Source organism: Macrotis lagotis, chromosome 2 (genome assembly GCF_037893015.1).
Source record: "Macrotis lagotis isolate mMagLag1 chromosome 2, bilby.v1.9.chrom.fasta, whole genome shotgun sequence".
In the NCBI taxonomy this organism is placed as follows: domain Eukaryota; kingdom Metazoa; phylum Chordata; class Mammalia; order Peramelemorphia; family Peramelidae; genus Macrotis; species Macrotis lagotis.
This window is the reverse complement of record NC_133659.1, coordinates 173922408-173937358: the sequence shown is the minus strand read 5'-3', so window position 1 is coordinate 173937358 and position 14951 is coordinate 173922408. Positions and strand designations below refer to the sequence as shown.

At 44.1% G+C, this 14951-nt stretch overlaps 1 protein-coding gene across 2 annotated transcripts; it reads right to left on the bottom strand.

Moving 5' to 3' along the window:
- Positions 1-264: 264 nt before the first annotated feature.
- Positions 265-14701, bottom strand: MKS1 (MKS transition zone complex subunit 1). Of its 2 annotated transcripts, none has more exons than XM_074223626.1 (18): positions 14576-14701; positions 13391-13500; positions 11318-11388; positions 9251-9406; positions 7795-7892; positions 6971-7099; positions 6580-6684; positions 5836-5944; positions 5536-5592; positions 4482-4524; positions 3956-4018; positions 3200-3270; positions 2778-2847; positions 2404-2511; positions 1666-1799; positions 1158-1240; positions 970-1067; positions 265-881 (listed from the first exon to the last, which is right to left on the bottom strand). In XM_074223626.1, the coding sequence occupies exons 1-18, from the start codon at positions 14653-14655 to the stop codon at positions 799-801; spliced, it is 1668 nt and encodes a 555-aa protein (XP_074079727.1). In that variant the 5' UTR covers positions 14656-14701; the 3' UTR covers positions 265-798. The 2 variants fall into 2 exon arrangements, with proteins under 2 accessions (XP_074079727.1, XP_074079729.1); XM_074223628.1 differs by lacking the exons at positions 13391-13500; positions 14576-14701 and adding exons at positions 11984-12035; positions 12137-13274.
- Between the last annotated feature and the right edge of the window lie 250 nt (positions 14702-14951).

The following is a 14951-nucleotide window of genomic DNA, read 5'->3' as shown; positions in this document are numbered from 1 at the left end:
AAGCGCATTCTGAGTGTATTTCCCTATAATTCACTGAAACAGTTGTTGCACCTTTTGTCTCTATGCTCCCTAACTAAGGAATAAGTCCATACTGGGAGATCTTCTGAAGAATGTGTTAAGTAGTAGGTTTGAAAGGAAAAAGGCGTTAGAATCTCTTACGCAAGGCTAGCCCACCACTTCACATAGTTCTGAGAGTACGAGTGTGCCAGCATCCGGGGTAGAAAACCAAAGAGAAAACATGAAAGGTGTAAAAAGAATGTTTTATGTTTAAAATCTACAAGTAAAAATCCAGACACATGCCAATGCATATCTCACAGACACAGCTCCTCCCCACCAGAGACCCACCCACCTTCCTCCATTCAACCCCAGACACCCCTCCCATATCTTCCCCACTACCATACACAATTTGCCTAAGGAAAAAGTGAAAAATGAAGATGGTTTTGAGAGAGCCAGAACTCTGGTGGTGATGAATATCCTTATTCAGTGTATTTCTTCTTTCTTCCTGGCTTCCCCTCTTAGGGTGTGGAATCACCAAACATATCTGCTGCCCCTGCCTGCTGCAGGGCAGGCCAGACCAGCATTCCTTGGAGGCACCAAGTCGGCAGCAGAGTCCTCTGTCTGTGTAGCCCTCATGCCTGCAAATGCTGGCATCTGCCATAACAGGGTCCAGACACAGATGAGCTGCAGGGCAACCCATGATTTCAAAGGGTTGAGTAGCTCTTATTGATTCTCATGGTTCATGACAGGAGAGGAGGCTGGAGGAGAGCACCTTGGCCAGGGCTGCTGCTGGCTTGGAGACTACAGCTTCACAGAGCTCACTAGATCCTGAGGAAGGTTTTCCCGAGCCTCCTGCATACGGCGTCGGGCTCGATGGAAGGCCTCTGAAAAAGCAACAAAAGGACAGGGGTGAGCTTGCCTGGTCAGGAGAGGATAGGCTTGAGCAGGAAGCCAGTCAAGTAAGAAACCTACCCAGCACATTAATAATGTTGTTCTGCTGACTCAATGTTCCCATGTGGTCCAGAACATTCTGCCTCTTCTTCCAACTGAAGCCAGACTTCAAAAAGGCCCTGTTGGGGAGCACCAAAGATAGTCAGTAGAGTCTGGACCCTCTATCCAAGAAAGCACACTATCTAGCTATCCAAGCCATGGCCACTTACTGAGACTGATGGAGACAGTGAAAGCGGAAGGTGACGCTGCCTGTCGTCTCAGTGCGGAACCCAAAGCGGCTCAGACGGTCCCCCTAGGGAACAGACGAAGAGGAGCATCAATGAGCTACCCCAAATACACTTGACCAGCAGTCATCCTCTCCAGTATTCAGGTAAGACTGGGCTATGTATCCCAAGCTGAGGAACAGCCCCAATTTCACAAAGTCCAAGGCACCCAACACAGATGGCTGGCTTCCTGTAGATACTTTTTCCTGTCTTAGACTAGCAACCTTTAGGGAGGAGGGAGGGAGGAAGAAAGGGATTTCTATTTTCTGAGGCTGGAAGTACACTTGCATCTTATTTTAGAAGGGCATCACATTGACTAGGGGAAGGAAAGAGATCATCCCTAACACCAGAGCAATGGACAAATGAAGATGGAACTTGTCTCATATTTCATTTCCAATAGAATGACAGAGTGGACGTGTAAGGTTCCCTTGGACCTAGCCAGGGGAAAACTCACCTTGAAATTCCCTGGTATTCTCACATAGGATAGGTCTTCCAATTCCAGAGAGCCCCCAATGAAAAACCTCCTCAATTCTGCCAGAGTTCCTAACTCCACTGGTCTCCACGTTGAGGTTGTTATAGTATGTGAACCTATTTTGCCAAAAGGACATTAAGAACATCCAATCAGAACACTGAAACAAAGAGAACAACTCTGATATATACCTTACCACCAGTGAGTCAGTAACAAATAGCTGGATCAGTGATGACCTGGCTTTTAGTGGAATCTCAAAATAGAACATCCCTTTTCTCTCAAGGCCCCAAAACTAAGGGAGTTTAGAAGAGACCCTAAAGGATGTTAAAATAAGCTGAGGAAGTTACCTCCAAGAGCTACCTCTTAATGGAGGAGGAAAATATACTGTGACTTTATGAAATAATTCTTTTTTTTTTTTTGGTTTTTGTAAGGCAGTAGGGTTAAGTGACTTGCCCAAGGTCACACAGCTAGGTAATTATTAAGTGTCTGAGGCTGGATTTGAACTCAGGTCCTCCTGACTCTAGAGCCTGTGCTCTATACACTGCACCACCTAGCTCCCCCATTTATGAAATAATTCTAATTCAAATATCTTCCAATTCCTAACTAAAGTTCCTTTACCCCACAAACAGAATCACTCTTTGGAAAATCTTCAGTTCTAGGATCTGCTTATTGAGGGCCTAGAGCCTTTCAACATTAGCAAAGGGAAGGAATGGGTGGATTTACCTGGTTTTGAGGGCAATACTATGGACCCATAACCTTCCACTCGATATCTCTGCCAGAAATCCAGTGAGATGACTTCCAAGTACAACACAGGCCACTGAGTGAGTTCATCTGGGGGCAAAGAAGAGTGGTCCCCAGTTATTGCTGAGGACTAGTTTCTGAAATAGAAGATAAGGCAATGTGGAACACTACAAAGAGTGTGGGTGTTAGAGTCAGAGGAATCAAGTGCAAATTCTGATTTTGAGCTTTGAAAATTTCCATGACTCTGGGCAAGTCATTTCCCTTCTCGGGGATTCACTTTCTTCATCTGAAAATAAAGGGCTGCTAACATGGGGGCCCCTTCCAACTCTAAATCTATAAGCATATGACCAACTTACCATGAGTTTCATTCTCATGGAAGTATGAAGCTTCAAATGTGAAAGGGTAACAGAAGTAAGCCACTTCTTCCTGGAGGGGGCACAGAAGGATCATCAGGCTAGAGGAAGGCTCTCAGAGCAGAAAAAGCAGCCTCCTTCCCTCAGAAATGTTCACTTTCCTAAGGTTGCTGGAGTCCAGGGACACAGGGACACAACAACTTAGAAGCAAAGTGGAAAAGTCTCCTATACAAACCACAGCCACTGATGGCTTCATGTTTGGCACCTGAATCCCCAGCACCCAGCACAAGAGCCTGTCACAGAGCTGACTGGTCACCTGATTTTTCTAGAGTCGTCTAGAGATGGCACCCAACTCCAGTCTCTGAGGGAGAGCCCACCCCTGGGTCATACACCAGCTCTGTTCCCAAGATTCTCCTTCTCCTTACCATTCCTACTGACTTGGTGACACAAGTCTGCGTTACGCCCGTTAGTTGCTGAAATGATGGACTTGACCAAGCTAGGAACCCAAGACCAGAAAGTAGTTAGTTCCCTGACCCTTCAGAGGTTGGAGTCAAATGGCCAAGAGCAAGACTTGTAAGCCACAGGACAGATCTCAGAGGAAGCCTGGAGGAAAGTCAAGGGAAGTGGCTGCCCCACCCCCCCCCCGCCAGGACAGGAGCAGGGATAGCAATGATGGCACCTTAAGGTTTGCAGGGCACTTTATAAACATTATCTTATTTTATTCTCACAACAACCCAGAGGGAGGTGGTATAATTATCCTCATTTAATAGGCAAGGAAAGTGAGGCAGAGTCCCTGGCTAGTAAGTGTCCAGATTCCTTGGCTCCAAGTTCACCATTCTATGCCTGTACCCCTAAGTTGCCTCAAGGCTGAAATCTGAGTAGACCTGCACTTTCCAGCACAGTCCCTGCTTATATTTGTGTTAAATCATAACTGTTACTGTGTTAAACTGTAAGAAAAAGGAAGAGGACATCCTCCCTGGCCCTAGGAAACAATAGTCAGATACTCCATCTGCCCTGAGCCACTGACTCCAGGGGGCTTCCCCTAGACATTCTCATCCCAGCTAAGGACAAACTGAAAGGAAAGTACATACTAGCAACTATTTTGTCTATATTTTGAGTTAAGTGGCAACATGAGTCCCTCCCAATGGATAACTTCCTTCAGAGGCTGTGGCAATACTTACACTCAGGCACCTCCACAAAGAAGTGCACATAGAGACTGTCATACTCATAGCCCTGGGCTGACACTGAAAAGAAAGGGAACAATGAAGATGGGCCTTACATTATGCCTCCACCCAACAGGGTCATTGGTGGGACTGCAACATGTCCTTCAGGTGAACCAGAGATGCCTAGTGATCCAGCCCTGGAAAGCTCGGTGCTCCATAACAGGTGCATCACTGGCAATCACAAGTGCCTCTGACTTCTGTGGACTAAACGCAGGGTCTCCCCGAGGGTATGGGGGGCTCAATGACAATGTCAAGTGCTGCCTAAGGGGACTGCCAATGATCACAGATGACTCATATAGCGTTTTAAGGCTGGGAAACACTCAACCTAGAGCATCCTCACAACAGCATGAGATGGCTGCCATGGGTATGACTATCATCACTTCAGAGATGAGGGGCACAATGACTTCCATGGTCACAGAACTTCCAAGTGATGGGTGTGGGTAAAGTCAGGACTCTCCTGGCTCCAAGTCCAGCAGCCACTTACCTACTTCTCCGTTTACAAAGAGCCGAAGGGAGCCATGGACAGCCTAAGGCAGAGAGAGTGGAGAAAAGATTAGGGTGTCATAGAAGATGCTGTCTACTAACCAGAGCCCCACTTCCAGGGATCACAGGTAGAAGCCATTAAGGGAAAAGGGGCTTAGAGCTACTACCTGATCCCAGGTGTCAGGACCCTGGGGGAGGGGGGGTGACTACTACCACTCACTAATGTACTGTTCTCAGTTCTGAAAAGTGGAAAAAGAAAAAAGCATAGAAGGTGAATGAAAAGGATTAAAGCAATGTGGGAGATCAATAAAAACAGGTCAAGAACTGCGACAGCAGCTGACTGTCCATCGAGGTACCCAAACATCCTTTTTTTTTTTTGCAAGGCAATGGGGTTAAGTGACCTGCCCAAGGTCACACAGCTAGGTAATTATTAAGTGTCTGAGACTGGATTTGAACTCAGGTACTCCTGACTTCAGAGCCAGTGCTCTTTCCACTGTGCCACTTAGCTGCCCCTAAAATTCTCTTTTTCTTGGATGGCAGAGGGCAGGAAACCAGTAGTGGATCCCACCCACAAGAAAGTCATCCATTCTTGTATACTTAGATTTAGGATTCAGAGCCAGAAAGGCACTTGGCAATTATCCAGCCCATCTACTTTATTTTAAAGACATTTTTACTTACTCAGTGAAGGAAACATCACTGAGGCCCAGAGTGACCAAAGGCATGTAACACAGGGATTACTAAATGAAAGCACTGGGATCTAATCCCAGATCTTCTCACTCAAAATTCAGTGAGCTTTCTACTATTCTGTACAGCCAGATTTGGAAGAAGGACTTCTGGATACAGGATAATGGAAAGATTCCAGCATAACTAACTTAACCTGGTTTTTTTTAAAAGTCAAGAAGCTGTTGATGGATGATACAGACTTCACTCCCCATTTCCTGGAACTTGAAAGAAAAATGCTCAGGAGGTGTGACAAACATATACTTGTTTAGTCACAGCTATCCTGCTCTGAATTTATGCAATTCGTCATACTGCAAGGAACTGAGGCTACTCACCATCTCAAAATCAGAACCCACAAGGCTGCTGAGGTATTCCTTGTGTCGGCCATAGAGCTGAGGAAACAAGCCAAAAAGCAGAAGTTTAACCCCTTTTCTCCTTAGGTTTTAGCTCTGACCACTAAGAGGTTAAGAAATAATGAAGGGGGTAGGCAGCAGGCCCTGGTTCCTCGGCTCAAGTCACTATCACAACAACTCTGAAGGACAGAAACTGCTGCCCCCATCCTTGGACGAAGTCCCAGCCCCAGGTCTCTGAGGCCCACCCCAGAGAGTTACAGGAGCAAAGGAGGCCTTACTTACATCCTTGAACACACGCTGTTCCCGCTCTTCTTCCTCTCGCTGTGCAGGTGAGGACACGTTGCTAATTGTGTACTTCCATAGTTCCTGCTTCTCCCCCTCCATTACAATTCTGCTTAGATCACAATCAAGAACCAAAGGCAGAGCAAAGACATTAGGTCTGGGCAAAGCAGATGTGACATCTCAGGTCTGATCTAGTGTATTTGCCTAGTTGGAGGAAGGAGGGAAGTGGAAGTGTGGCAAAGACTTAGTAGCTTAATTTACACCTTCCACAAGGTTAAATATGACTAGTTGTCAGTTAGTATAAGACAATTTAGGATGGGGTGGAACAAGATCTGACCCTCAGCTTAATTTCATTCATTCCTTAAAATAAAGCTGCTCCAAGGAAAGAAGTTCAGAAGGAGATATAGATAAGCAGGATAGTTTGTTTTCTATTATTATATTAAACATACACATTTTTAAAAATGTCACAGAATTTCACAGTTCCATATACACCCCTCTTTTTATATTGTCTGTTGAAATTTTATAGTTGATAAATTAATAATTAAAAAAAGTTTTAAAAAGACCTTGCTTTAGTCATTGCCCCAAGATAGGCTATTCCATTAAAAGTAGAGCCTCTAAAGAGAACACTAGAAAGGAATCGGTCTTTCTTAAAATCTCAACTTCTGAACATTTAAAAAAATGAAGTCAAGGAAAAAGATTTCAGGCCACTGCCCTCTCCCCAGTAGTCCTCCCCCTTTTCCTCACCTGTAAGGTCCTTTGTTGTCTGTGAAATCTGGTTTTATTGTGATCACTCCATTGCTATCCACTTTCAGAGTACAGAGGATTTGTTCATAATCCTTCTGCCCAAGCCTACAGACCAGAAAATTAATACTCATGCTCAGGGGTTTACATCAGCACCAAGGACAGAGAGGTAGCCATCAAAAGGCCAGAGGACAGGTGAGGAGCAGTTCCCTTTCTAATTTTCTTCAGAATATAACAACCACTATTGCATAGATTTCCAAAACAAAACTGAGAGACAAGGGTTCCTCCTACTCACCTCCACAGTGACAATGATCTTCTTTCCCCATAGACAAATATTAGAAGTGAAGGAAAGAGAGGACAGGGATCTGGGTAGTGTGGTCAAGGTCTCACTCACTTTCCATAGGGTCCCAGGTCTGCCATGATGTACATGGTCTGAAGTGGTGTGTTGATGACATGGTTGTTCCTAATGAATTCTTCTGATGGTTCCCAGGTGATCATTCGGGACTTGTGTACACTACTTTCCCTGCAGGGAACATCACAGGAACACTCTCCTATCTATCTCTAGGGACTCCTTCAGACAGAGATATGGGGCAAAATAAAGACTGGATACATCAGAGAGTTGGACAGGGGAATCCCCTTACCCCTCAAAGCTATCCATTCCACTTTGGGTCGACTCTACTTCTTTCTGCCATGGAGCCCAAGTCTGCCTCTTTCCTACTTTGACCTCTTGAGGGGTCAAACAGAATAAATCTAGTCTCTCTTCCATGTGACACTTTCAATTACCTCAAAGACAGCTATCATATTCCAGTCTAAGTCCTTTTCATTATGAAATGACTTCTATGCCCTTTGCCTCTCTAGTTGTTATAGTTGTATCCACCTTTTTGTGAATTTATTTGGTTTTCCTGGCAAAGATACTGGAGTGGTTTGCCATTTCCTTCTCTAACTCATTTTACAAATGAGAAAACTAAGGCCAATAGGGTTAAGTGACTTGCCCAGGATCACACAGAGAATAAATGTCTGAGAATCCCACTGCCCTGCAGTTAAAGGATCAGCTTTCTAAAATATGGCATTCAGGAATTAATCTAGATTTGGTCTGTTTAGGGCAACAGGGTGGTCATTTCCCTATTACCCATGAGGATAAGAGACTACAGGAGGCAAGAAGCCCAGGTCAGCTTCACCAAATTAGCCCATGTTCCCATGGCACCGGCTTGTACTCACAGCCTTCGTCGGTCCTGACGGCGATGCCTGACACTCGCCATGCGTTCAACCAGGAAGGAGGGCACCTCATTCTCTGCAGTGGTCATTTTCTGACAGTGCTGGAAAAAGACAATAGCCATATGTCATCCATTTATTCATGATAACCTGAAGCTTAGCAACCAAGGGAATATTCTTGCTTTGTTTCCAATCCCAGGACCTAGGTCTAGTACACAGTCACCACACAATTTCTTTTGGTAATGAGGAAAGAAGTGACAGAAGTGATCCACAAATGATTTCCTGTTGGCTTTATTTTGCTTCATAATGTAGGCAGCAAAACAACCTTCTTATCTAAGATTGGATTATACTAAGACTATAATCAGTTTGCATTCTCTGAGCACATGTCAACCAAAGGCAGGGTGAGATTACCCAGTAATATGCTATTTCATTAGGGACTGGGGAAAGCCAGATAAAGATAAAATCCATTTGAGGATTTTTACACACAAATAAATTGAGCATTAGCAATATTTTGATTTGATTTGCAAGAAGAGAATACCCAGGGCCTAATTCATATCCTGTTTCATAGCTATCCTAAGGACATATCTGATCCAACCAAAGCATTTTTTCAACACCCGCTGTGTACAGAGAGCACCACAGCCAACATTTCAAGGCCATATGGTAGACTGGACAGAGCACTGAGTTTGGGTCAGAACTGGAACAGAGTTGTCACTTTGCCATTGGTTAGTCTTATGATGCTGTGGTCAAGTCACTTAAACTCCCTGAGTCTTAGTTCCCTCTCCTATAATGTAAGAATTACAACTTTTTGCTTCCCACAGGGTTGTGAGGAAAATGTTTTGTGAATAAAAAACAACATAATTATTATTCAAGATGATAAAATAAAAAGAAAAATGATTGGATCCTTGAGCTGGAGTTACAGTCTCAATGGAGACAAAGAAGACGTGCGTGTGTACACAATGAATGATAAACATTCCCAAAACAACTATGCTAACAAGTAGATATATGTACTACAAACTCAGCCCCCTTAAGTTGTGAATTGTGGACTAGATCCAGTCTCACAGCTCTTCTGAACCTCTCACTTAGAATGCCCACACAGAATCTTGACTTAACTTTTGAGGGAGTTCCACATTCTAATTCGTTATCTTGTGCCAACCTAGAAGAATCCTAGAAGACATTTCTCCCCTTATACAATCCATATGCCTATTTTTTGTTCCTCCAAGTCCTCTAGACATGGTATCAACATCAATAGAGAAGTAAAGAAGTAGGCACACTCCCTGAAGCCTGGGGTCATTTTACCCCAACCTGGCTGCTAACCCAGAGCAGGAGATGCCAGGCTCTAGTCAAGTATATCCTAGTGGCTAGAATGGGTGCCCATCATATCCCTAAAGTTTGGAATCTCCCCAAAGGGAACAGGCAGTTAGAAGAGGGGGCAAGTGTGGAGATGGCAAAATGAAGACCATACCTCCTCCAGGCTGGTATAACTATCAGAATCAGTGTAAGTGAATATCCGGCGATTCTTCCTTCCCCCAGAAGCCTCCAGCTTCAAGATCTCCTGGTGATATTGGTGATCCAGTGGGGTTTGACAGGCTGCCTTATGCTGATACAGGTTCACTTCAAACTTCCAACACAGGAGATAGAGAACAGGTGACCCTTGAGAAAACCCTCAAAAGCAGTACATGTTGTTTCTCACCCTAATTGATCCTACAGAATTTATTCTCCTTAGCACATTTATATAGTCAACTCTCAGTTATCAAATCTAAAGAATATGAATCAAACAGAAATAATGTTGAAAGGTCTGCTGAAAAAAAAAGGCACAGTGAATACAATGCAAGTGGAGAAACAGTGAAATAATCCATGCATGAAAATAATTTAGAATTAGACTTGAAAAGGTTGGATGTATTTTAATGCAGAGGACCTGACGCTAGTAAAAACTCCGAGGAAGACAAAGACCAAATAAAGGTTTCATTTACACCAAGACATTCAAAGTAGCACTTTCTGGAGGAAGCAAAGAAATAAAAACAAAGGAGGTGTCCAGGGATGAGGGAATTGTGCTACATGAATGTAATGGAATGTTATCTTGGCATATGAAGCAATGAATATGGAAAAATTCAGACTTAATGCAGAGTAAATTAAAAGAAACCAAGAGAACAATATACACGACTACAACCATATAAACAGAAAGGAAAAAAAGACCAAAAGTGAACCCTATATAATTATCATATAAACACTTATAAGAACCAAGTATGGCCACTGAGAAGAATAGAAAAAAGTGAATTTCTCTCTTGAAGAGATAAGTGTACACACTATCAGATACAACTGATGCGTTGGTCAGTCTTACTGAAGTGCTTTTCTTTTTCTTTCTTTTTTGATCTTTTTCTCAATAGGGCATTCTGCTGGGAAAGGGAGGTGGGTAAATTAAATTTGGAAATAATGGGACTTGGAACTGGACCTATGATTTTGTTGCTATAGGGAACTCCTGGCTAAGGAAACTCCCTACATTAAGGCAAGTCAGACTTTCTTTGACCTTCTAGACTTAAAAACTGCTCAGAGAGGGAAGTTAGGTGGCGAAGTGGATAGAGCACCAACCCTGGAGTCAGGAAGACCTGAGTTCAAGACCTCAGATACCTAATAATTACCTTAGCTGTGTGACCTTGGGCAAGTTACTTAGCTCCCATTGCCTTAAATAATTTTTTTAAATTTGTTCAGAGTACTGAAAGGTTAAATGACTTGCCCAGGGTCACTTGGCCAGGGTAACAAAAATCTTCCTGGCTCTGGGGTCAGCTCTCTATCTACTATACCCTACTGCCACTTGCTGGGAGATAAATGTAGGATAAAAACAAAAGGAACCACTAAAGCTTAGATATATCTTTCTTAAAAATAAAAAAGAATATAAGACCAGGTATTGATGACTAAAATCTGCAAACTTCATTTAGGTGAAGACCTTTGAGGTTCCTCTTCTATCTGTTCTTCTCTTGGAGCTGCTCATTAGAAGGAACAGTGATGAGTGGGATGCAAGTTGCCCTCCTTTTCACTCTCCCTCCCATGGGGAAAGACTAAAAATGACAATGAGAAAAAAAAAGGAAGAGGAGAAACAAGGATCCTCATGTCATATGAGAATAAGTTGAAGGAACTTGGCATCTTTGGTGGAAGAAAAGACTCAGGGCATTCTCAAGTATCTGAATGTGGAGGAAAGACTAGACTTGTTCTCAGGAGCAGTAGTAGGAAGCTATAAAAGGCAAGCTTGAACTGGATGTTAGAATAGTGGAAGAGGCTGCCTTGGGAGGTCTTCGGGCAGAAGTTGGCTGACCCCTCGTTCATAGGTTATTATAAGTATGTCCATTGTGTATGGGTTGGACTAGAGGTCAATGACATTATGTGGGACTGGAAGCTGGCTCATCAAGTCAGAGAGTAGTTCATATGTGTGCATCTGCCGAAAAACTTCCCTGATGCAGCAGCTGACTCTCCAGACAGTCAGCAGTCAAGTCTGAAGAGGGAGAGGGGGAAGGGGAAGTCAAAGCCAGTGATTTACCTGACTAAAGAGCTTCTCCTGCCAACTAATCACCATCACTTCTTCATCTTCTTCATCTTTCTGGGGCCCACCTACAAGAAAACAGGAGTCAGCTACCTTCTCCCTTCTAACTCTACAAAGGACAACCAAGCATTTCCTTTCATTCACCTGCCAAACTGAGATTCTCAACTGGCCAACATTTATTATTATTATTACCCTCCCACACCCTTCTCCGAACTCCCCAAGACTCAGCTCCAATGTGGCAGCAGGAGATAAACTTTGGCAATAAATGTTGAATACCACCACCTTGGAGTTATTCAAAAAACTGCTCATCTTAACTGGAGGAGAATCCTAGCTCTTTTGATCTTCCCAGATCATGCTTATAGCTGAAACACTTAAGAGAAGAAACAAATATCCACAGAAAGAGGGAGCTGAAAGGAATGGCACAATGGTTACTTCCAAGAAGAATCCAATCCAGTCTATTCTCAACTTTTTCCAAAGAGAAAAGTCATCTCAAAGGCAAATGTGTAATAATGTCCAAATCACATAAACTGAGGAAGGGAGGGGAAAGGAGGAAAGATTAGGAGAAGGGATACAGGGCTGGCTAGGTGGTGTAGTGGATAGAGCACCATCCTTGGAGTCAGGAGTACCTGGGTTCAAATCTGGTCTCAGACACTTAATAATTACCTAGCTGTGTGGCCTTGGGCAAGCCACTTAATCCCATTTGCCTTGCAAAAACCTAAAAAAAAAAAAAAAAAAGGAGAAGGGATACAGTAAGGGAGACAAGAGGATGAAACTTAGAATTCTAGGTTTAGGGCTAAAGAATTCTTTAGAGCTCACCTGACTAAAGGGTTCTTAACGTTTTCTGTGTTGTGGACCTTTTCAGCAATCTAGTGGAGTATAGACCATTTCTCAGACTATTTTTAAATGCCTCAAAAAATAAAAATAAAAAGGATTCCAAGGGAAATCAATTTAACTGAAATAAAATTCATGAATTTTGGGTTAAGCTCTTAGTCCAATACCTTCACTTAATAGATAAGGAAACTAGGCCAAGAAGATACTTGACCAAGGTCAATCTGTATACAGAACCAAGCGCAGAAACTAGGACCTAGGACTCCAAATCCAATGTTCTTCCCTTCTTACCATTTGTTCCTCCTTCTCCCTTGAGAGATTTTTACAAGAGAAGTAAGAAAAGTCTAGTTACTTACTAATGTTCCTCCCTCATCCTTTAGTCAATGAAAATTTCAGATGTATACCTGACTCAAAAGGGTGAATTACATAGCAGCCACCAATTGCTAACAATCTATGCATTGGTTAATTGGAAATCAGAACTCACTTTTCTATAAACATATTAAAAATGGAAATCTTCATTCCACAAAATCCATTTAATCAATAATGTCACCACATTTACCCAACATTGTAAACATTGTTTCTATGGGAAAATCGATCTTAACTTGAGATAAAAAGACAACCTCCAGGGTAACTTCTCTAAGTCCCCAAAACACTGTTGCAAAAGTCAGTGTTTTTCAACTGTATGGTCAGGTTCCAAAGGTCTGAGATCTAGAACCAGAATTCTACTAGAACTCTTGGCAATCTAGTCCAAATTTCATCTTATAAATGAGAAAACCAAGGCCAACAAAGGATAAATGATTTGTCTAAGGTCACGTAGCCAGTAAGCGGCAGAGCCAAAATTTAAACAACTTCTCTAATTCCAAATCCAAAGCACTTTTCAAAGTTTTAGGATCTTGAAATTTGACTAGTCACATAAACGGGAAAGCATATGAATTTCTTACTTTTGTATAACAATTTAAATTACATTAAAATACATCATCTCATTTAATCATAAATGCTCTGTAAGTAGATCTTTTACAGAAGGGAAAATTGATTCTCAGAAGTGGGCAATGCATCATTACAGAGTAGGAATTAGCAAGGGCTAGAACTATGTGGGGGCAAATTCTCTGATAGAGCTGTGATTGATAAGATCTTCTGGTGTCCTGATCTCTTCATCACTTGCCCCTTCCACCCTACCCTGCCCCTACTCCCAGCACCCTCCCCAAATTCCCCAAACAATTAAATCAGAATGTTAATACATACTGGCTAAGGCTTGTGAGTTCTTGGTGGCTATGTTTTTTCTTTCCTTTACCATGGAGGCGGTAGAATGATGGAAGAGGAGGTCGCAGGAGCTGATTCTACGGAGATGAATTCTGACAGAGAGAGGGAAAAACCTAGTACAGCCGTTACGATGACGGGTGGCATATCACAGTTTGGAAAGAGTACCATAAATGGGAAGGGGCAGGGAAGGCAAGGCTTTACATGAATGTGTTTGGGGCAAGGGAGGGAAGAACAGGGTTAAAGCAAAGTCTGTGATGTGGGGAGAGGGGAGGAGGAATGGGCACCGGCAGACTCAGTAATCATAGTAGAATCAAGTCTGAGGGAAATCACGTCTGCTAGAGGAAAGGGGACTTGTGGTAGGGAATGGGGGAGAAGAACTCAGGACTCAAAGAAGGGATGTCCATATGGTGGGCCCCAAAGAGCGTGAGATAGGAACTGTGTAAATAGATACAAAGGGATTTAGAAATCTAGACCAGCCACCTCATTTTACAAAGGAAACAGGCCCAAAGGAGGAGAGCCCCACTAGAACCAGAATGCAGACCCTTATTTTGGGGTTCTTTGAGCTTCACCTCTCTCTGGCCTGTTTCCTCATCTACAAACCCCCCCCAAAATACAGGAAGAGATGGCCTTTATTTTAGGGCTTAGAGTTGCACCAGGAGACACCTCAGTTTACCTGAGTTCAGATCTGCTCTCCCAAACTTGCCAGCTGTGTGAGCCTTCACCCACCCTTGCCCCACTTCCGCCTCGGTTTCCCTATTTTTACAAATAGGGAAAATAAAAATACCTACTTGTTTTGAGGATTAAATATTGTCAAGTGTTCAGCGCAGCACCCCTCCCGTTAGCCATCTGTTATCATCATCGTATTATTTTTACTATTTGTTTTTTTTCTAGTTTTTGCAAGGCAATGGGGTTAAGTGGCTCGCCCAAGGCCACGCAGCTAGGTCATTATTAAGTGTCTGAGGTCGGATTTGAACCCAGGTCCTCCTGACTCCCCGCTGCCCCCATCATTATTATTGTTATTGTTGTCATTCTCATCCTAGTTTGGGGCTGGAAGGAGCCTCAGAACCGGGGTCCAACCTCATGTTCCATAACCCAGGGCTTGTCGGGGCGCGCCCTCCCCTCCCCCCACGTAACACGATGCTACAGCCATGGGGGCGGGGCCGGTACCGGAGCTTGAGGTTGCGCACGGGGTCCCGGGAGCGGTACACGGCCTCCCCGGTGTCCGTGCTCCAGCCCCGGTCGGCCATGGCCGCGGCTCCTTGCTGCGCCTGCGCGGGGAAAGCGCGCCGCCGGGCGCCTTCGGTTCCCCGGGCAACGGGACACGCCGGAAGCGGCCCGAGGCGGGGCGGAGCGGTGACGTCAGCCGAGCTCGGGCTGCCGCTTCCTCCCACCAGCCCGCGCGCGCCATCCGGGCCCCGGAGCAGGCCTGTCCGGAAGAGCCTGGGTAGATGCCTTGCCCGGCCTCGCCGCTGCTGCTGCTGCAGGGGATCCGGGGCACAAACCAGGGTTAGGGATTGCCCAGAGCAGCTAATCCCCCTGCCGT